The following is a 22,281-nucleotide window of genomic DNA, read 5'->3' as shown; positions in this document are numbered from 1 at the left end:
ATCGTGATCTAACAATTCTCCAAAAAGTCAAACTCGCTATGTAACTACTGCAATTTATAATGCTAACCTTGACACCAACTTGAATCTGCTCCTTGTTGCTTTTGCCGTTAACTATGCGGCTGAAGATCTCCTTTTGCCGCTTATATACTTGAGACTTCGACCCCTAACTTACAGCTGTTTGTTTCCTTGAGGAAGATGGACTCCTAAGAGAGTCATACCAACGTGAAACAGGGAAATACAACTTTCAGAGCATATGTTGTATTGCTATCAAATTTTCAATTAATATTACCTTTTTTTTCTAATCCCAAAATAATATGTAAAATAATAATATATAAACAAAAAAAAAAAAAAAAACAGTTTTATTAATTTGTCAAACCCTTAATTTTTCAAAACAAGTGTTATATTTTTTCTCTTTGAAATAACTATTTTTGGTCTCCCAATAACAATGTCAAACAGACTCTAATACTACTAATCCGGGAATGGAAAAGCAAAACAATACTATTTACTAATCTTCTATTCTAATCTTTGACCTTCTTGCTCTCCTATCAAGGTTTATATCCTCATAATACTTTTTCAGCCTACCTTTACCTCTCCTCAAGCCCTCTATTGCTAACCTCTAACATCTCCTTAGTCCTTACCAGCGGCTCAACAGAATGTCATTGTGGAACAATTATAAGTAAATTGAAAATTGCATTACCTGTTTCTAATAGCAAATGAGGTCTTGAATATTGCATGGTGGAGTACTTCATCAATTTGACACTAAAAGGTACAAACTTTGGCTTGCCCTTGAGTAGTGGCTTATAAGCACTTTGGTATTTACCAAACGTTTAAATAAGCTAATAGTGTTCTTGTAAATTCTCAAGACGTGATGATATATCTCTCATTATATGTACTCATATTCAATTTTTTTTTAATTGAACTTTGGAGAGTAAATTAAAATTTCAAAAAAAACTGTAGTATTCATATTAGATTCAACCATGTAACATACACAACAATGGCAATTTGTAACTAATACTCAAGTGCCTGTAAAACTGTCGTATAATAGACCCGTGTGGTCCAATTCTGACCCGAATCCATGAATGTCGGGAGTTTAATGCACCGGACTGTCTTTTTTTTAATTCAAGAGTTAGGTAAATTCTTTCCTAATATGATACAACTCATAAAATGTTCTCCTCTGCTATTCAAGCTTCTAGACATTTAAAGATCTACAAGAAAATGAAATTTAATTTACCGGGGATCTAACTGTGTAATAGTGATTTCATTTTTCGAATAAATGCTTGTAGAATATTCAGAATCAGGGAATTTGCTTTCTGTGTAAAAACCAGGTTCCTTAGCTTCAGGCAAAATGGCATCATTAGCCAACATCACAACCACTTCAGACATGTCTGGCCTCTCTTCTGGACTATGTTGTACGCATAATAGAGCGACATGAATTAACCGTAGCAATTCAGTAAAATAACATGAATCTGTAATATGCACATCAATCAGCTCCAATGGTCTACCTTCTTTATAAAGTTTCCATACCTGTTAATAACACAATCAGTATATAGTAATAAGGAACATGTATAAGTAAGTGAAGCGTGTTTAATAGATTTAAGTTATATACACCGACACTTAGTAAGACTTTTTGCACTATCAGTGTAGTTACTCTATCACTTGTAATTACCTTACGAGTGGTCTGAATATGTAAGTACTTTTTAACATACAAGACTTACATGTCCGAGAAGGTTGATACTGTGACTTTCATGGAAAAATCCTCTGTTTCTTCGACCACTGATTATCTCTAGAACTAACACGCCAAAGCTAAATACATCTGATTTTATTGAGAAAACACCGTGTATTAGATATTCTGGGGACATGTAGCCACTGCATCACATATTAGACAGAAAATAGTGTTAGACAGATGATATTATATGAGTAGTACATGAGATAAATGCTAAAAGGTCCTAGTGTGAAATCACTTACTGTGTCCCAACCACATGATGTGTATTAGCACCCGTCTCATTCCCTATCACACTTCTAGCTATGCCAAAATCCGAGATCTTGGGGTTCATATCAGCGTCTAGCAAAATGTTACTAGCTTTGAGGTCTCTATGGATAATTCTTAGCCGAGAATCTTGATGGAGATACAAAAGTCCTCTAGCAATTCCATTGATGATGTTGAAGCGCTTAGGCCCATCGAGTATCGAGCTCTTCTCTTCATCTGTTAACAGATCTTCCAACAATTAGTATAGTAACTGATGCTCTAACTGCTTTTAGTATGTTAAACAGAATCTACTTCCATTTGAAATTAACAACCTTTTTCAAAATCATGGTGAAAGCTGCAAGCTCAATGCTATACTATGAGCAGTACTTGAGGTTTTATGTGTTAAGCAAGAGTAAGCATACCAAATATGAAGAAATCAAGACTTCTATTGGGCATGTATTCATAGACCAGAATTTTCTCTTCTCCTTCAACGCAGCAACCTATAAGCTTCACAAGGTTTCGATGCTGAAGTTTGGCAATGCAATTAACTTCATTCTTGAACTCGTTGACTCCTTGCGAGGAAGATTTTGAGAGCCTCTTTATAGCTACTTCTTGTCCTTCCTCCAGGATTCCCTACGATATCATAACATACAGCTGACTCATATTGAAGCTAAGGATGTTTTGACAGGGATAATTCAAAGTGTTACTTATCTGTTTACTGTCAATTATAGTACATATAATAAACCTACAAGATATGCTACCTTGTAAACAGATCCAAATCCACCTTCTCCGAGCATGTTCTTGTCTGAGAAATTAGAGGTCGCTTTAGTTACTGTTGATAGGGAAAACAGTGGAAGTTCTAGATCATCTTTCAGAATCATCTTCCTCTTCTTCTTTCTCGCCTTTATCAAAATATACAGCCCTATGATCAGGCCAATGACAAACACTCCGCTCAACAATGATAGACTCAGCACAAGTGCTTTCATTTTCTTCTTCGAGCCTGAAAATAAATGGAGGGTAAAATAAAATAAATATATGCTATGTGAACTTTTTAACAAATAGATAAGCAAAACACAACTAAAGCTAAGAATTGTGAAGTTTACTTCATTCAGCTAATGCTTCATATTGATCAAATAGTAATGAATTTGTTGCATAAATTTTACCTAACTCTGAGTTAGCTATCCTTATGTAAATGTCCTGTCCTCCAGGTAATTCTCGAATGTCAATTAAGTCGCCATACCAAAGCAAACAGCCACTGCCACCATTGCGTATATCAAGATTTGAGTAAGCCATACAAGAACAATTCTTTAGGCAAACTTTCTCGCACTCTCGGAGTGTCATTCTCACATCAAACCGTGAATACTGTGTATCTGGTAGCTTTATATCAGAGTACTTGAGAAATCCATCTCCATTCTGGCAATTAAGGGGTGTCCTTCTAATACACCCGCCGGACCACTTTGTCACTGACCAATTTTTCGGATCTTTAGGCACAAACTTGTCTAAGCAACGACAAACAGGAGAAAATATGATGTTGCAACTACCATAGGCACCACATGCTCCATAATTTTCACAGGCATCTGCTGGTGAAGCCAGGTAAACATGCCATTCCTTTATCTTCTCATCCCACGTCCAACGCTTAAGCATACCATGACTGTTCAAGGTTAATTTCGATAAAACAGAATTATCCACTAGCGCGTAGCTGTAAATTGCTTTCTTTTCATCAAAATCCAGCTTAAATGTATAAATAGTATTTTTTGTCAATCCTGGTACACCACTCCAGCGGAGTCCATTCCATGGTCCACCACTGAACACCTTAACTTTACCTTTCCTCATGACAACCTGAGGATATCCAGTAGGATCACAATGATACGTATATTTCCCTGGAGCCGGATCATATTCGTTCTTCCATGAGGACAGGTAAAATTCTTGTCCAGTCACAAAGTTCTTACCAAGTTGCATGCCTGGTAAGAGCGTATTAGTCGGATAATCAAAACTCTGCCACAGGAAGTTCTCTGTTTTAGTTTCATTTGCATCTCTTATGATTAGATTCCCTGAATTCAACAACTGCGCAATTGGATTCTTCACAGACAAAATCCTTGACGAATTAGTAGACCATATGCTCATATTAGTAGAAGTAACAAGAGCAAGTCGTCCTGGATCAACGATTTTCAGCATAACACCTGATGTATTGTTGAGTGGAGTTTCTCTATTGGCAACCCATACAACAGACTTGTCAGGCCCATCGTCGTGCTTGTACCATATTCCAATATACCAATTATTCGCGAAACTACCTGGGGAAAAAAATCCTAATTCAAAGCTTTCATCACATGAAACAATGGTCTTACCCTCTATTAGAAAGTCAGTTGTAGTGATGGTATCTTTTGCACTAGAAATTGAGCATACAAAACCACATAACAATATGTGCAACATAAGCAGAAAATTTTTCATTTGCTTTCTGCTGGTTGATACCATTCCAATTTCCATAGTGAATGATCCATTTTTTGTCAACATAATAACAAGCTAATTAAGGTGCCAAAATCAAGATCCGTGCAAAACTTTCCATTTGCTTTATCACATGCTACCATATCCAAAATTTTAAAAAGTAGTGGTATCATAAATATATACACAAAAACACGGCTGGGAAAATGACTCTGATTTCTCTTTAACATATATAAGAAGTGTTTCAAACTACTTTAATTTGTTTTGTTAACCTTTTAATTTCTCATATGATCACTCGATAGAAGAAAATTGACTATTTGAGATAATAAACATTAGTCGAGTGGATATCAACCCCAATTTTTTCCAACTGAATATGGCATTTGACATCTTTTCCCTTTTTTGTAAAAACACCTGCTGCAAAGTGCACACAAGGAAATTGTGGAGGTTGGTTTAATTAACCCAGTGCTTGTTTATTTCTGGGCTTGGATCTTAACTAACGTTTTGGAAAAAATATTTGAATTCACATAAAAATAAGTGCCACAAATGCTAAACGAGACAGCCTTGTTCACTCAAAACTATTGTGGTTAGTCTTGTTCACTCAATATAGAGGAAAAATTGTTTTTTGTTAAACATTAAAGTAGTAGTAATAAATTTAGTTGATAAATAAATTTGATTAAAAAAATAATTAATTTGATGAATATAAATGATAAAGTAGGAATTGATTTAAAGTAATAATAAATTTTATGTTGATGAGAATAATAAATTTAAAAAGTAAAGATATGATTATAATTTTTATTTACATATGAAATAAATGACTCGTAGATATAAATGTGGGGTTGTTATAGTAAAATATAAACTTGTGGGCCAATTTTTATATTTAAAAAATCACAAATCATGATATGAAATTTCCAAATCAGGATTTTTAGAGAATATGAGATTCATATCTTGAGATGTAACCAGCGTAAAATCACATATCTCAATGTTGATTTCATCTTACGATTTTATATCGTGATGTGATATAGCATGGCCAAACGCCTACTTGTGCAAATAAAAAAGAGTAAATTTTAGGTTTAACAAACATAAAAATCATATTTGTATGTTATAGCTATAGTTTGTATAATAGCGTTCCATAGCAAATTTTATGTTTGCTATGGAGCATCAGATTTGTATAAATCGCAGGCAACATCTCGTTTTGTATAAAAGCGCAACGATTGTATATGTATATCGGTTAGATAATTGTATATATGTAACTACTATGTATATGTATCAATAATTGTGTTTGTATATCTGCATAAAATTTGAATTTTGTGTACAATTGAATCAAAATAAAATATTTGTATATCAAATCTCTCTCTCGCTTTATACAAGACAAATTATACATTGTAATTTGTATAATTTATTTTTGTTTAAAGCAAGAAAGAGAGAAAGACAAAAGAGAACTGGTAGGAAAAAATCTGTATTTGTATATTTATAAGTGTATAGGACGAAAATATATGTATTTATATTTGTACATACAATTTTCTCTCGCTTTATACAGAGAAGCGGTGACAAAATGTTTGCTACGAATTAAATTAAATGAAACTATAATTCTAGTATTTAATTTGAATTAATAATTTACTATTTTATACGATTTTCTCAATTTAAAAAAAAAAAAGGAAAGACACAGACGGGTTGAAGTTGAACAGATAGCCGACTTTAGGGCCCTATTTAAGCCATGTCCTAGTTTCATAAAAAATTTGCATGCCTAACAACTTTGACTTTCGACTGAAATAGGGTAACTTCACGCACATGTGACTGAATTTTAGGTATTTATGACTTGTCCAATTTTCAATTTACACTCAGAAATGCACTATACTAAAAATGATTTTTAACGGTAATAATTTAATTATCCTTAAATATATATTTTTAACGGTAATAGTTTTTTTTTTGTATATGTTCCTAAAACCTTTAGCGACATTGAATTTAATGATAATAAACTAATACCAATACAAAAAATTTAGCACTTTTTATTAATATATTTATTTATTGCAATTAAATAATATTTTTGTTATAGTGATGTGAAATCGAAAACTTATTCCACCAAATATTAGGAGATTTTCGAAAAATTGAAACTTCAGTTTATAAATCAGTAATCTCTTCAACAAAATAGTGAAGCAATAAATGCGCAGATGACCTTTATAGTTACAGACCTTTCGCTGCCCCCTTAAAAAATAATAGATGAAATATATATTTTATCATAGTTTATAGATTTTAATGGATTAGAGAAATGACTAGATACATGATCCGTGTCAGTATGGGGCCCAATATATATTATTTTTTTATTTTAATTTATGTCATATTATGGAAATTGAGAAGTTATTGAAAATTTTATATGATTTTAAAAATATTTTAAATTGTTAGCTATTGTATTTATAGTACTTTTTTTTTTTTACATAATTTTGAAAATAATAGTTATTACTCTCTTTGTTCCAATTTATGTGACACATGCAGAATTTGAAAAATTAACCATTTTTTATATGTCTCTTTAATATATTAAGTTGTTAATTATTGTATTTTATAGTACATTTTGAACTTAATTTTTAAATAATATATGTTATTTTCCATGTCCCAATTTATGTGGCATTAATTGATAAAATTTTTGGAGTCAAGTGATTTTTTTTGTTAATTATTGTAATTTATAGTTTCTTTTTCGTCAATTTCAAACAATATATGTTGTTAATTGATAGATTCTTTTGGAGTCGAGCTATCTTTTTTGTTAATTATTGTAATTTATAGTTTCTTTTTCGTCAATTTCAAACAATATATGTTTATCATCTAATCCATTTTATGTGGTACCAATAGAATTTAGAGAGTCAATTAAATTTTTTATATAACTTTTAAATATTTAAGTTGTTAATTATTGTAATGTATAGTATTACTTATATTATTTTTAAATATATTTAAATATTATAAGTTACTCTTTTTATCCTAATTTATATGGTATTGATAGAATTTAAAGTGTCAAATAATTGTTAATTATTGTAATATAATATGTATACTTTTTATGTAGTTTTTACTATTTTTAAGCATACTAAATTGTTAATTATTTTAATATATAGTACTATTTATTTTTAAAATATGTAATCAACGAAAAATAGTGAGACATGATAATTAAAATAAAGAAATACACAATAGTATTAGTTAGTCGACATGATAAAGATGGTGGGCCCCACTTAAATTAATTAAAGAGTACAACTTTTTGATGGATATATGTGTCATTATGGAGATGTTGGCTGGTTTTTTTTTGTCTAAAGAAGAAAAGGTACAATTATAAAGCACTGGCATACAAAAGTTTTAAGGAGCAAAAGCTAGTAAATATCAAAAATACCCTTGTCATAGAAATTAAAACAGAAATAAAAAAAATGATGTTGGCAAGGTTATGTCAAGCCTAAACCAGTAAGCCAAGCAACTGAATATGAAAATAAGTACACAGCTGAAGCAGCCATGTTGACCACCCTCAGCTTGTGCTTATTGACCCTTATATAAAGTAGTAGATATGTAATGAGTAGTTAATACAGGGTAAAACAGAAAAAATAAATTATCTTTCCTTTGATATGCTAAATTAAAATAGATAAAGTAAAAGTGAAAATTTATTTTTAGATACTGGACAAGTAAAAGTGAATGGGGAGAGTAATCATTATTTTCTCTAAACTTACATCTTGAAAAAGAATAAGACCTCATTTGTTTTTATTAAGATTAAAACATCTAACTATGAATACACATTTGATTGATTAAAATGTTGGTCTCTAGATCTGAATATTGAATGATTAAGATTAATTATTTTCTAACATCTTAATGTGCATAAGTTATTTATCTGAAACATAACAAATACACAATTCAAATAAAAAAATAATTAAATGTTTGAAAAAAAAAATATAAATTTTATTTAATAAAAACAAAAAGAAATATTTATATTCATTAGCGATGGTAAAGATGGTTTGTAGTGGTGGTGATAGTAAAGGAGTGGTGTTAGTTGGATAGTAATGGTGGTGGTGATGAGAGTTGTGATGATGGGGTGGGTTAGTGTTGTAGTATCTGGCACGATAATGGCGAAGCCAAAAAATTTATTAATAAGGGTGTTAAAAAATAATGGTGTGTAACTATCAAAATAAAACAAAAAATATTGTACTATTTAAAATTTGTGACTGTCAAAATAAAACTAAAATAATATTTAATGTTATCCTTAAAATTAAATAACTCTAAAAAGAAGTATGTAGTCCTGAAATTTCAAATCATTATTAATACTATTAATTTAATACAATATACCTTTAATTTTTTTTCTTATAAAACGTACGTCGATCAAATCAACAAAAAATAAATTTAAGAGTGGGGTTGGACATGCCTATCACATTGAAGTGTTCATAATTGACTGTCTTATACTTGCTTGTTGCATGCCAATTTGCTCTTTAACCAAATTATTGATCATATAGTACGTAATAAAAATACAGCTCGATGCATTAACTTTTTTTTAATGTATGGGGTTCAGAAAAGAGTCAAATTACAAGATATTTGTTCATACAAGTAATATATTTTTTAAATTTACAGATATTTGAGATACTTTTTCGTCTTGACAGGTGAAATAGTAATTTAATTAGGGCCCCAGAAGATTAAATGACTTAAAATTAACAGTGTTGATTTAATTTCTAGCGCTATCCAAAATATTGGCCAATAGTTGCATGTCTTAGACGTTACACTATGAAAACATATACTTCCTCCGTTTCTATTTATATGTCACCATTTTTAATTACACGTGTATTAAGAAATTAAATAAGTTTACTATTGTACCCTTATTTAATTTTTTTGAAAGTCAACTTTTCAATCAATGAATATGAATTAATTTGATCAATGAACATTTAATTTTTTTATATTGATCAAATATATATTTTCAAGGCTAATAACTTATAAGGGTAAAATAAGAAGAATATTGTAATTGATTTTGATGATTGATAAATCAAATGAAGGTATCTGATATCTCCAATGCTCTTACACAATAAAACTCAAACTTGTAAAGTGTACTATCTCTACACTTGCAGCCAGGGGCGGAGCCAGCCTTTTGTTAAAGGTTCATCCGAATTTCTTTCGACGGAAAATATTACTATTTATATATGATTAAAATTACTTTTTATGTATATATAGTAAATGTCGAATCCCTTTCGATTAGTTTATGTGTTTAGTTCTTCATATTTTGAATCCCCGATTAAAAATCCTAACTCTGCCACTATTTGCCGCAGGGTGGGCAGGGAAATGTAACAGCAGGACCACAATGTCCTTTTCCTTCTCAATCAATGAGAAGAGTTTAAGATTTTATTCTTTGTCTCTCTCTTAGATTAGAGGACATAACAAAGAGCAAAAACTAGGGACCTGCTCTTATCAACTGAAGTTTTCTTATGTATTGTTTCTTTTTGAGTCTGTATTAACTAGAGCTAGTTGATATAGTGAGAGAGCAATAGAGTTGTAATTTGTATATAAAAGTTTAAGTCCTACAATTACAAGAGTTTGTAATCAAATCCTTGCTAGTGTTTAGTGAAACTGTTTAGTGGTAGGTTGTAATTATTACAAAGCTTCTAATACAAAAATATAATAACAAGTTTTTGCACCCACTCATGTCCCTATTTAATTTTTATTCTTAAATATGACAATTTTTAATTTTTGGCCGTACTACCCATTTAATGAATATTTATGAATTAAAGTACCCTTATCTATAACCTAATTCACTTGACATAAGTTTTGTAAATTTTTTTAATAATTTGGCGGTACTTAAGTTATGCGGCATAGGTTGTGTAGTATTTGTATGACCTAATTCTTTCAGCAAAAGTTTAGTTAACATTTCTTCGCTCGGCATAAGTTCGGTGGGAATTAAATTATTCGCCTTTTACCATATAACTTGTGGGTTTTAAAATTGAATTCTTGTCTCGCTCAACATAAGTTATGTAGTACGACACAATTTGCTATGTACCTTATATAGGGCATTTATGCCAGTGACCCTATGACATATTCTGTGTTTGTGAGAAACCTATCAGGTTCTGGTTGCCTGGCCATACCCTTGTGTCTTGTTTAATTTCTCCAAAATGGTCCCTAAAGAACAGTGGTTATATTATGACAAAGTTTTACTTTTCAAATGTTGTAAGTAAGCTTCACAAAAAGGCAATAAATAGCATTCAAATCCTCATATGTGAAAATGACTAGTTAGTGCCATGCCATAAAGGCTGGCTATGAAGTAACAAAATTTCAAGACTGTGAATTTAACAGCACAAAATTAGCATCATTATTGCAAGAGTTGTAAAACAAGTAACTAAAACAAGCAATCAAATGAAACAAATATGAAAATTTCGTTGACGAAGTCAATAAGATTTATGTAGGTCCAACCTTTAATTTGGTGCAAAGAAACTTATTCAATTCTAACAACTCCCATTATAAATCTTGGGTAAGGTAGCATGTGATACAGCAGAGTTCTTAATGGAAACTTTTCTGCTTACATTGCACATATTGTTATGTGGTTTTGTATGCTCAGTTTCTAGTGCAAAAGATATTATCACTGCAACTGACTTTCTAACAGATGGTAAGACCATTACTTCATCTGATGGAAGCTTTGAGATGGGATTTTTTTCCCCGGCTAGTTTCACGAATAATTGGTATGTCGGAATATGGTACAAGTACAATGTACCTGATAAGTCTGTGGTATGGGTTGCCAATAGAGCGAATCCATTCACCAACACATCAGGTGTTATGTTGAAAATCATCGATACAGGACAACTTGCTCTTCTCACTGCTGCTAATACAATTATGTGGTCTACTAATTCATCGAGGCCTTTGGCTATGAAGAATCCAGTTGCACAGTTGTTGAACTCGGGGAATCTTGTCGTAAGAGATGCCAATGATACTGAGCCTGAGAACTTCCTGTGGCAGAGTTTTGATTATCCTACTGATACACTGTTACCAGGCATGAAAATGGGTAAGAACTTTGTGACTGGACAAGAATTTTACCTGTCCTCATGGAAGAAGGAATCTGATCCAGCTCCAGGAGAATATACATACCGTTGTGATCCTACTGGATATCCTCAGAATGTCTTGAGGAAAGGTAAAGTTAAGGTGTTCAATACCGGACCATGGAATGGACTCCGCTGGAGTGGTGTACCAGGATTCCTAAAAAATACTATTTCCACATTTAAGCTAGATTTTGATGAAAAGGAAGCATTTTACAGCTTCACGATTCTGGGTTCTGTTATGAGCAAATTAACCATAAAAAGTAGCGGTGAGCTTCAAATTTCAATGTGGGTTGAGAATAGACAGGAATGGAAAGATATTCTTTCTTCATCGGTAGATACTTGTGACAGCTACGGAACATGTGGTGCATATGGTAGTTGCAACAACACACTCACTCCTTCGTGTAGCTGCTTAGACACGTTTGTGCCTAAAGATCCAAGAAATTGGGCAATGACAAATTGGTCCAGCGGGTGTGTTAGGAGGAAACCCCTTAATTGCCAGAATGGAGATGGGTTTCTCAAGCACTCTAGTATAAAGCTACCAGATACACAGTATTCATGGTTTGATGTGAGTATGACACTCCACGAGTGCAAGCAAGCTTGCTTGAAGAATTGCTTGTGTCAGGCTTACTCAAATCTTGATATACGCAATGGTGGGACTGGCTGTTTGCTTTGGTATGGCGACTTAATTGACATTCGAGAATTACCTGGAGGACAGGATATTTACATAAGGGTTGCTACCTCAGAGTTAGGTAACATTTGTGAATTTGATCAAAGTTGGATTATTAGTTGAATGATTTAAACTTCCCAATTCTCAGATTTAGTTGTATTTTACTTGGATATCTGTTAAAAGTTCACACAGTATATGTTCACTCTTCCATGTCTATTTAGTTTATTTCACCCCTCCATGTTTTGCTCAGGCTCGAAGAAAACAAAACTACTCGTGTTGAGTCTGTTACTGTTGATTGGAGTGACTGTGACTGGCCTGACCATAGGGCTGTATATTTGGAAGAAGAAGAAGAGGAAGATGAATTTGAAAGATGACCTAGACCTCCCACTGTTTACCTTATCAACTCTAACTAAAGCATCCTCTAATTTCTCAGTCGAGAACAAGATTGGAGAAGGTGGATTTGGATCTGTTTACAAGGTAACATCTTAAGTTTATGAATCAATTCTTTCAGTAAATAATATCTACTATTATTGACAGTAAACAGATGACACTTACTGAATCACTAAGCCAGATATATGTTGATATTATAGGGAATCCTGGAAGGTGGACACGAAGTAGCTATAAAGAGGCTATCCAAGTCTTCCTCACAAGGAGTTAACGAGTTCAAGAATGAAGTTATTTGCATTGCCAAACTTCAGCATCGAAATCTTGTGAAGCTTATAGGTTGCTGCATTGCAGGAGGAGAAAAAATGTTGGTCTATGAATACATGTGCAACAGAAGTCTAGATCTCTTCATATTTGGTCTGGTTACTCTCTCTTAACTCGAATAACCTCTATTAGTACAAATAGTAAAGTTGATAGTTTAATCACATTATCAGTGTTCTAACGGAGGACCTGTTAACAGATGAAAAGAGGAGCTTGTTACTCAACTGGCCTAAGCGCTTCGACATCATCAATGGAATTGGTAGAGGACTTCTGTATCTCCATCAAGATTCTCGGCTAAGAATTATCCACAGAGACCTCAAAGCTAGTAACATTTTGCTAGATGCTGACATGAACCCCAAGATCTCAGATTTTGGCATAGCTAGAAGCGTTGTAGGGAATGAGACTGGTGCTAATACACACCATGTGGTTGGGACACAGTAAGAAATTTAATACTACTCATTTTTTAGCACATATAATATGTATATTAATATCCTTTAGTTAACACTATTTTTGTTTGATGTGTGATGCAGTGGCTACATGTCCCCAGAGTATGTAGTCCATGGTGTTTTCTCAGTAAAATCAGATGTATTTAGCTTTGGTGTGTTAGTGCTAGAGATAATCAGTGGTCGGAGAAACAGAGGATTTGCCCGTGAAAGTCACAGTATCAACCTACTCGGACATGTAAGTCTTGTTTGTAATTAAAGACGAGTTTAAATTTTGTGCACTATATGGTAGTTACAGATATTTCTCTGTAATAATTAATTGATAACACGTCGTACAAATGATAGTTAAACTGCATTGAACTTAAATCCATTAGGCACATCAACTGCTGCATGTTTCTTGATTATGTACTGATTGTGTTATTGATAGGTATGGAAACTTAATAAAGAAGGTAGACCATTAGAGCTAATTGATGGGCATCTAATGGATTCGAGTTATATTTCTGAATTGCTACGCTTAATCCATGTCGCTCTGTTATGTGTACAACAATGTCCAGAAGACAGGCCAGACATGGCTACAGTGATCTTGATGTTGACTAATGATGCTATTTTGCCTCAAGCTAAGGAACCTGGTTTCTTCACAGAAAGCAAACTCACGTCTGGATATTCTACAAGCATGAGTTCAACAAACGAAATTACCGTCACAAAGTTAGAACCCCGGTAAATTACATTACATGTTCATTCAGATCGTTCAATGTCAACAAGCTTGAATTACAGTGTTTTGTGCTGTAAAGCGATAATGGCCTATGTTATATGGGATCTGTTATTAGCAAGTCTTCAATATGGGTGTGTATCAGTATTAAGTGTGGATACCTATAGTTTTTATTAATTCTAATGTATTTTAAAGAATTCGTACAAAGTACCTATTCAGCATGTGTACATCAAAATAAATGAAAGATCCATATAAAATAAATCAACACAATGAGAGTTCACAATAACAGCAGAAGCCATTGTTGTTGGTGTTTAGAAGTTCCAGTCCCATAGTACTCCATTATTTACAGAGTATCAGTTATGTTGTTCCCATTCTCCGAGTTTACACGATCAAACATCAGGCAGTCACTGCACCAACAATTAGAATGATAGCAGAATGGTTGATTAAAGTAATGAAATTGCCAAGACTAGAGTGATTGGAAGGATTGCAATTCTAATTTCTTATTTTCTTTCTAGGAAACGTACAAAAGATATTATCACTGCAACTGACTTTATAAATGGAAACAACTGAGATTGAAAGACAGAAAACGCATTCACTCCATGCGATTTATGAGTAAAATTCTGTTTCTTCTTTTTTATTGTTGAAATTACTATATTAACCCTTATGTTTAATTTTATTTGTACGCTATTTTAAAAATATATTTATTTCTTTCATTTATTACTTTTATAATATCAAGAAAAGATAAATATTTTATTTTTTAAAAAAAAATGTCATGTCATTGAAAACTTGAAAGACCCTTCTCAGATACCTAAATAAAAGAGCTGAGAATGAAAGGCATAAAACACATTCACTGAATTTGATTTATGAGTAAGATTCCGTTTCTTCTTTTTTATTATTGAAATTACTATATTACCCCTTCTATTTAATTTTATTTGTCCACTATTTTTAAAATATATTTATTTCTTTCATTTATTACTTTTATAATATCAAGAAAAGATAAATATTTTATCTTTTAAAAAAAAATGTCATGTCGTTGAAAACTTGAAAACCCCTTCTCAGATGCCTAAATAGAAAGAGTTGAGAATGAAAGATATAAAATGCATTCAGCGAATGCGATTTATGAGTAAAATTTTGTGTCTTCTTATTTATTGTTGAAATTACTATAATACCTCTTCCGATTAATTTTATTTGTCCATTATTTTTAAAATATATTTATTTATTTAATTTATTACTTTTATAATATCAAGAAAAGATAAATATTTTATCTTTTTAAAAAAATGTCATGTCGTTGAAAACTTGAAAACCCTTTCTCAGATACTTAAATAGAAAAAGCTGAGAATGAAAGGTATAAAACGCATTCACTGAATGCGATTTATGAGTAAAATTCTCTTTCTTCTTTTTTATTGTTGAACTTACTATATTACCCTTCCGTTTAATTTTATTTGTAAACAATTCTTAAAATATATTTATTTATTTTATTTATTACTTTTATAATATCAAGAAAAGATAAAAATATTTTATCTTTAAAAAAAGAACACGTTGTTGAATACTTGAAAAATCCTTCTGAGATACCTAAATAGAAAGAGTTGAGAATGAAAGACATAAAACGCATTCAGCGAATGCGATTTATGAATAAAATTTTGTGTCTTCTTATTTATTGTTGAAATTACTATATTACCCCTTCCGTTTAATTTTATTTGTCCACTATTTTTAAAATATATTTATTTATTACTTTTATTTAGGTAGATGAGAAGGGTTTATTACTAGTGCAAAAGATATTATCACTGCAACTGACTTTCTAACAGATGGAAAGACCATTACTTCATCTGATGGAAGCTGTGAGATGGCTAGTTTCACGAATAATTGGTATGTTGGAATATGGTATAAGCACCATGTACCTGATAAGTCTGTGGTATATATGGGTTGCCAATAGAGAAAATCCATTCAACAACACGTCAGGTGTTATGTTGAAAATCATCGATACAGGACGACTTGCTCTTCTCACTGCTGCTAATACAATTGTGTGGTCTACTGATTCATCGAGGCCTTTTGCACAGTTGTTGAACGAGACGCAAATGATACTAAGACTGAGAAGTTCCTGTGGCAGAGTTTTGATTATCCTACTGATACGTTCTTACCAGACATGAAGATGGGTAAGAACTGGACAAGAATTTTACCTGTCCTCATGGAAGAACGAATATGATCCTGATCCTGATCCTGATCCAGCTCCAGGGGAATATACGTATCATTGTGATCCGACTGGATGTCATGAGGAAAGGTAAAGTTAAGGTGTTCAGTACTGGATCATGGAATGGACTCTGGTGTACCAGGACTGACAAAAATTACTATTTATACAGTTAAACTGGATCTTGATGAAAAATGAGCATTTTACAGCTTCACGCTTTTATTCCTAACTGTTAGATTAACAGATCCTTGGTTATGACTTATGACTATCACATTAACCAACTTGGTAAGTAGGAGTTTTTGTCCACTTGAAAACCACAAGTGAGACCCGGTCTCAATTTGAGACCCGTGCCGACCCCGACACCCGACTCGAGATCCGACCCTGACCTTGACCCTAACATCTGACCCAAAACCCGACCTCAACCCTAACACTCGACCTGAGACCCGAGACCAAACCTCGACCCCAACCCGTAACCAACCCCGAGACACCCGACACCGAAACCCGCCCCGCCTGACCCAAGACCTGAGTCCCAACCTAGACCCGAGACCTGATCTCGATCCGGACCCAACCCGACCTCGACCCGAGATCGACCTTGACCCCGAGACTCGACCCTGACATTTGAATCGAAGTTTGACCTCTTATTTTAACTTGAGATCTGCTCCCGACTCAATCCAACACTCGAGAGTTTGGCCTCGAATCGAGGTCGAGAGTCCGATTTCGAATTGAGAATGAGGAGTCGGATTCACGATTAGTATTGGGAATCGATACCCAAGAATTAAGTTATGATGGAAATTTGAGGCGTGAGGTTCTAAATGATTTTGAAAAATGTTTTTCTTACTTTTTTAAGGGAACTCATTTTCCTTAAATTTGAGGATAATAAGTTGATTTGGAAAATATTTAAGCCAACCAATTACCAAACATGAGAAAATTAGAAAACATTTTCCTTCATACTAAACACACCGTTAATCTGTAATTACTTTCTAAAATTGGGTGCTTAATCAATACTCCCTTTGTCCCTAATTACTTGTCTACATTTCTTTTTTAGTTGTCCCTAATTACTTGTTCATTTTGACAAATCAAGAAAGGACAAAAAAAAATTACTCATTATGCCCTCAATTAAATACTTTGAAAATAGTAGAATTAGTTTTTAATTCATCCACTTCATAAATAATAGAGGTAAAAGGGTAAACTCACTATATCAGTATCACTTTGAAAATGTAATACTCGCTTCCGTTATAAAAGATTATACAATAATAGAGTCTTCCCCCAATTTTCCCTATTTAATTTTTATCCTCAAATATAATGATCTTTAATTTTTGTCTCAACTGGTTACTGCTCATTTAATGAAAAAATTATATATTAAAAAATCTTTATCTATAACCTAATTTACTTGCATATGTTTAGAAAAGGGAAAAGGTAGAAGTACTTCCCTAGATTATGACTCAAATCTCAAAGACACATCTTAACTAAACTAAGGTCTTATTACCCCTTGAACTCATTTTTTTGGTAATTTTGTACACCTTTTTGACTTACGAAGCATCCAAATATCTCATACGCACCTCAACTGCGTGGAGTCACGGGATGTGCCACATAAGCCAAAGGTGTACAAAATTACAAAAAAAATGAGTTCAGGGGGTAATAGGACCTTAGTTTAGTTAAGATGTGTCTCTGAGATTTCGGTCATAGTCTAGGGGATACTTATGTCTTCTCCCGTTTAGAAAACTAATGTCTCGCTTGGCATAAGTTTGGTGGTAATTAATTAAGTTCTGCGGTACAAGTTGTGTAGTATTTCATCAAAAGTTTAATGATCTTTTGCCTCGCTCGGCATAAGTCTTGCAGTACGGATTAACTTGTGGTATATGATTGATACAAAAATATAAACTTATGTCAAGCAAAAAAAATTTTTTTGATTTTGGTGTCGAGATATTTAATTTGGCACCTTATTTTTACTTAAAATGATTGACGGACAAAAATTGAAGACCATCAAATTTAAGGACGAAAATTGAAAGTAGAGGGATTTTTGTGCCAATGACCCTGTGACAAATTTTGTGATTGTGAGGAACCATCAGATCTTCGTGGACTGGCCATATCATTCTGTCTTGTTTCTCCAAAATGGTCCCCAAAAACAGTGCTTATGACAAACTTTTACTACTTTTCAAACGTTGGAAGCTATGTAAGCTTCATGAAGAGGCAATTTATAGCCTTCAAATCCCTCATATGTGATAACGACTATTATAATAGAAACTAGACTAGTACAGTGCCGTGTCATGAAGGCTAGCTATGAAGTAACACATTTCGAGCCCCGGGTATGGAGCAATCCAATGTGAGCTCAGACACCGGATGGAAACCAGTAAAAGAAAACACAATTTCAAGACTCTGAATTAAACAACACCAAATTACTGTCAAGGCATCATTGTCATTGATGAAGGCTAGTTTCTTCCTACTTTCCATTTTTCTATAGAGATTAAGTTGATTTTTTCAAAGGTCATTGGTGATTAGTTATACAACTGCAAGAGCAACTAAAACATGCAAGCAGCCTCGATTGACCAAGTCAATAAGATAAAGACATTAAAGAGGTTATAGTCAAGTGAGAATTTTCTGAGTTCTTACTCACTTATTCAAGTTAACCTGAACTTGATATTTCGATGGAATTAAAATTCGAAAAAAGACAAAATATCAAAAAGTATCATTCTTTTGGAGATAAAATAAAAAAAGAAACGAAAATGAGTTGCATAAATTGGGACATGGAAGTAATATATACATTCTAGTTATAAATTAGCAGCCAAAATCCCAAATAGTTTGATGTGATTTTAAGGCCTTCAGAACTAGCTAGATTTACACTGAAAAGGTCAGGTTACCTCCAGATATCTAAACGACTAAACCTGCATAGGTTAGGTAGCATATGTGATAGAGCAGTTCTTAATGGAAAGTTTTGTGCTTATATTGCAGATATTGTTATGTTGTTTTGTAAGCTCAACTACCAGTGCAAAAGATATTATCACTACAACTGACTTTCTAACAGATGGAAAGGCAATTACTTCATCTGATGGAAGCTTTGAGATGGGATTTTTTTCCCCGGCTACTTTCACGAATAATTGGTATGTTGGAATATGGTATAAGCACGATGTACCTGATAAGTCTGTGGTATGGGTTGCCAATAGAGAAAATCCATTCAACAACACTTCAGGTGTTATGTTGAAAATCATCGATACAGGACAACTTGCTCTTCTCACTCCTGCTAATACAATCGTGTGGTCTACTAATTCATCGAGGCCTTTGGCTGTGAAGAATACAGTTGCACAGTTGTTGAACTCGGGGAATCTTGTCATAAGAGATGCAAATGATACCAAGCCTGAGAAATTCCTGTGGCAGAGTTTTGAATATCCTACTGATACACTCTTACCAGGCATGAAGATGGGTAAGAACTTTGTAACTGGACAAGAATTTTACCTATCCTCATGGAAGAACGAATATGATCCAGCTCCAGGGGAATATACGTATCATTGTGATCCGACTGGATATCCTCAGGATGTCATGAGGAAAGGTAAAGTTAAGGTGTTCAGTACTGGACCATGGAATGGACTCCGCTGGAGTGGTGTACCAGGACTGACAAAAAATACTATTTATACATTTAAACTGGATCTTGATGAAAAGAGAGCATTTTACAGCTTCGCGCTTTTAGGTTCTGTTATGACCAAATTAACCATGAACAGTAATGGTGTGCTTCAGCGTTCAATGTGGGCTGAGAATAGACAGGAATGGCATGTTTACATTTCTTCACCGGAAGATACTTGTGACAATTATGGAACATGTGGTTCATATGGTAGTTGCAACAACATACTCACTCCTGTGTGTAATTGCTTAGACAAGTTTGTGCCTAAAGATCCAAGAAATTGGGCAATGACAAATTGGTCCGGCGGGTGTATTAGAAGGAAACCGCTTAATTGCCAGAATGGAGATGGATTTCGCAAGTACTCTGGTATAAAGCTACCAGATACACAGTATTCATGGTTTGATAGGAGTATGACACTCCACGAGTGCAAGCAAGCTTGCTTGAGGAATTGCTCGTGTATGGCTTACTCAAATCTTGATATACGCAATGGTGGGAGTGGCTGTTTGCTTTGGTGTGGCGACTTAATTGACATTCGAGAATTACCTGGAGGACAGGACATTTACATAAGGGTTGCTACCTCAGAGTTAGGTAACATTTGTGAATTTGATCAAAGTTGGAGTATTAGCTGAATGATTTAAACTTCCCAATTCTCAGATTTAGTTGTATTTTACTTAGATATCTGTTAAAAGTTCACACAGTATATGTCACTCTTCCATGTCTATTTAGTTTATTTCACCACTCCATGTTTTGTTCAGGCTCGAAGAAAACAAAACTACTCGTGTTGAGTCTGTTACTGTTGATTGGAGTGACTGTGACTGGCCTGACCATAGGGCTGTATATTTGGAAGAAGAAGAAGAGGAAGATGAATTTGAAAGATGACCTAGACCTCCCACTGTTTACCTTATCAACTCTAACTAAAGCATCCTCTAATTTCTCAGTCGAGAACAAGATTGGAGAAGGTGGATTTGGATCTGTTTACAAGGTAACATCTTAAGTTTATGAATCAATTCTTTCAGTAAATAATATCTACTATTATTGACAGTAAACAGATGACACTTACTGAATCACTAAGCCAGATATATGTTGATATTATAGGGAATCCTGGAAGGTGGACACGAAGTAGCTATAAAGAGGCTATCCAAGTCTTCCTCACAAGGAGTTAACGAGTTCAAGAATGAAGTTATTTGCATTGCCAAACTTCAGCATCGAAATCTTGTGAAGCTTATAGGTTGCTGCATTGCAGGAGGAGAAAAAATGTTGGTCTATGAATACATGTGCAACAGAAGTCTAGATCTCTTCATATTTGGTCTGGTTACTCTCTCTTAACTCGAATAACCTCTATTAGTACAAATAGTAAAGTTGATAGTTTAATCACATTATCAGTGTTCTAACAGAGGACCTGTTAACAGATGAAAAGAGGAGCTTGTTACTCAACTGGCCTAAGCGCTTCGACATCATCAATGGAATTGGTAGAGGACTTCTGTATCTCCATCAAGATTCTCGGCTAAGAATTATCCACAGAGACCTCAAAGCTAGTAACATTTTGCTAGATGCTGACATGAACCCCAAGATCTCAGATTTTGGCATAGCTAGAAGCGTTGTAGGGAATGAGACTGGTGCTAATACACACCATGTGGTTGGGACACAGTAAGAAATTTAATACTACTCACTTCTTAGCATTTATATTATGTATAATATCCTTTATCTTACACTACTTTCTGTTTAATATGTGATGCAGTGGTTACATGTCCCCAGAGTATGTAGTCCATGGTGTTTTTTCAGTAAAATCAGATGTATTTAGCTTTGGCGTATTAGTGCTAGAGATAATCAGTGGTCGAAGAAACAGAGGATTTGCCCGTGAAAGTCACAGTATCAACCTACTCGGACATGTAAGTCTTGTTTGTAATTAAAGACGAGTTTAAATTTTGTGCACTATATGGTAGCTACAGATATTTCTCTATAATAATTAATTGATAACACCTCGTACAAATGATAGTTAAACTGCACTGAACTTAAATCCATCAGGCACATCAACCGCTGCATGTTTCTTGATTATGTACTGATTGTGTTATTGATAGGTATGGAAACTTTATAAAGAAGGTAGACCATTAGAGCTAATTGATGGCCATCTAATGGATTCGCGTTATATTTCTGAATTGCTACGCTTAATCCATGTCGCTCTGTTATGTGTACAACAATGTCCAGAAGACAGGCCAGATATGCCTACAGTGATCTTGATGTTGACTAATGATGCTATTTTGCCTCAAGCTAAGGAACCTGGTTTCTTCACAGAAAGCAAAGTCACGTCTGACTGTTCTACAAGCATGTGTTCAACAAACGAAATTACCGTCACACAGTTAGAACCCCGGTAAATTACATTACATGTTCATTCAGATCGTTCAATGTCAACAAGCTTGAATTACAGTGTTTTGTGCTGTAAAGCAATAATTGCCTATGGTATCTGTTATTAGTAAATATGGGTGTGTTGTAGTTTTTATTAAATCTAATGTATTTTGAAGAATTCGTACA

At 33.5% G+C, this 22,281-nt stretch overlaps 2 protein-coding genes across 13 annotated transcripts; one reads left to right on the top strand and one right to left on the bottom strand.

Annotated features, from left to right (window-relative positions):
- Positions 1-1,014: 1,014 nt before the first annotated feature.
- On the bottom strand, positions 1,015-4,430 carry LOC125855528 (G-type lectin S-receptor-like serine/threonine-protein kinase At4g27290). The gene is made up of 6 exons (XM_049535258.1): positions 3,130-4,430; positions 2,728-2,966; positions 2,389-2,599; positions 1,966-2,203; positions 1,716-1,866; positions 1,015-1,524 (listed from the first exon to the last, which is right to left on the bottom strand). Exons 1-6 carry the CDS (start codon positions 4,412-4,414, stop codon positions 1,228-1,230), a joined length of 2,421 nt encoding a protein of 806 aa, XP_049391215.1. The 5' UTR covers positions 4,415-4,430; the 3' UTR covers positions 1,015-1,227.
- Positions 4,431-10,870: 6,440 nt separating this feature from the next.
- Positions 10,871-22,215, top strand: LOC125854872 (G-type lectin S-receptor-like serine/threonine-protein kinase At4g27290). Of its 12 annotated transcripts, XM_049534463.1 has the most exons (7): positions 10,871-12,179; positions 12,348-12,370; positions 20,534-20,734; positions 20,848-21,058; positions 21,147-21,399; positions 21,491-21,641; positions 21,831-22,214. In XM_049534463.1, exons 1-7 carry the CDS (start codon positions 10,901-10,903, stop codon positions 22,122-22,124), a joined length of 2,412 nt encoding a protein of 803 aa, XP_049390420.1. In that variant the 5' UTR covers positions 10,871-10,900; the 3' UTR covers positions 22,125-22,214. The 12 variants fall into 12 exon arrangements, with proteins under 12 accessions (XP_049390420.1, XP_049390418.1, XP_049390419.1 ...); XM_049534461.1 differs by lacking the exon at positions 20,534-20,734 and having other exon boundaries at positions 12,348-12,574; positions 21,831-22,215; XM_049534462.1 differs by lacking the exon at positions 12,348-12,370 and having other exon boundaries at positions 20,508-20,734.
- Positions 22,216-22,281: the final 66 nt, after the last annotated feature.

Source organism: Solanum stenotomum, chromosome 2 (assembly GCF_019186545.1).
Source record: "Solanum stenotomum isolate F172 chromosome 2, ASM1918654v1, whole genome shotgun sequence".
NCBI classification, from domain to species: Eukaryota; Viridiplantae; Streptophyta; class Magnoliopsida; order Solanales; family Solanaceae; genus Solanum; species Solanum stenotomum.
This window is presented reverse-complemented; position numbering and strand designations above follow the sequence as displayed.

Coding starts and splice junctions, on each gene's coding strand:
- LOC125855528 (XM_049535258.1), bottom strand. CDS start 4,414: ATGAAAAATTTTCTGCTTATGTTGCACATATTGTTATGTGGTTTTGTA. Junction 2,204..2,388: donor TCTTGATTTCTTCATATTTG/GTATGCTTACTC, acceptor ATCTGTTAACAG/ATGAAGAGAAGAGCTCGATA. Junction 1,525..1,715: donor GTATCAACCTTCTCGGACAT/GTAAGTCTTGTA, acceptor TGTTATTAACAG/GTATGGAAACTTTATAAAGA.
- LOC125854872 (XM_049534461.1), top strand. CDS start 10,901: ATGGAAACTTTTCTGCTTACATTGCACATATTGTTATGTGGTTTTGTA. Junction 12,575..20,847: donor GATTTGGATCTGTTTACAAG/GTAACATCTTAA, acceptor TTGATATTATAG/GGAATCCTGGAAGGTGGACA. Junction 21,400..21,490: donor CACCATGTGGTTGGGACACA/GTAAGAAATTTA, acceptor TATGTGATGCAG/TGGTTACATGTCCCCAGAGT.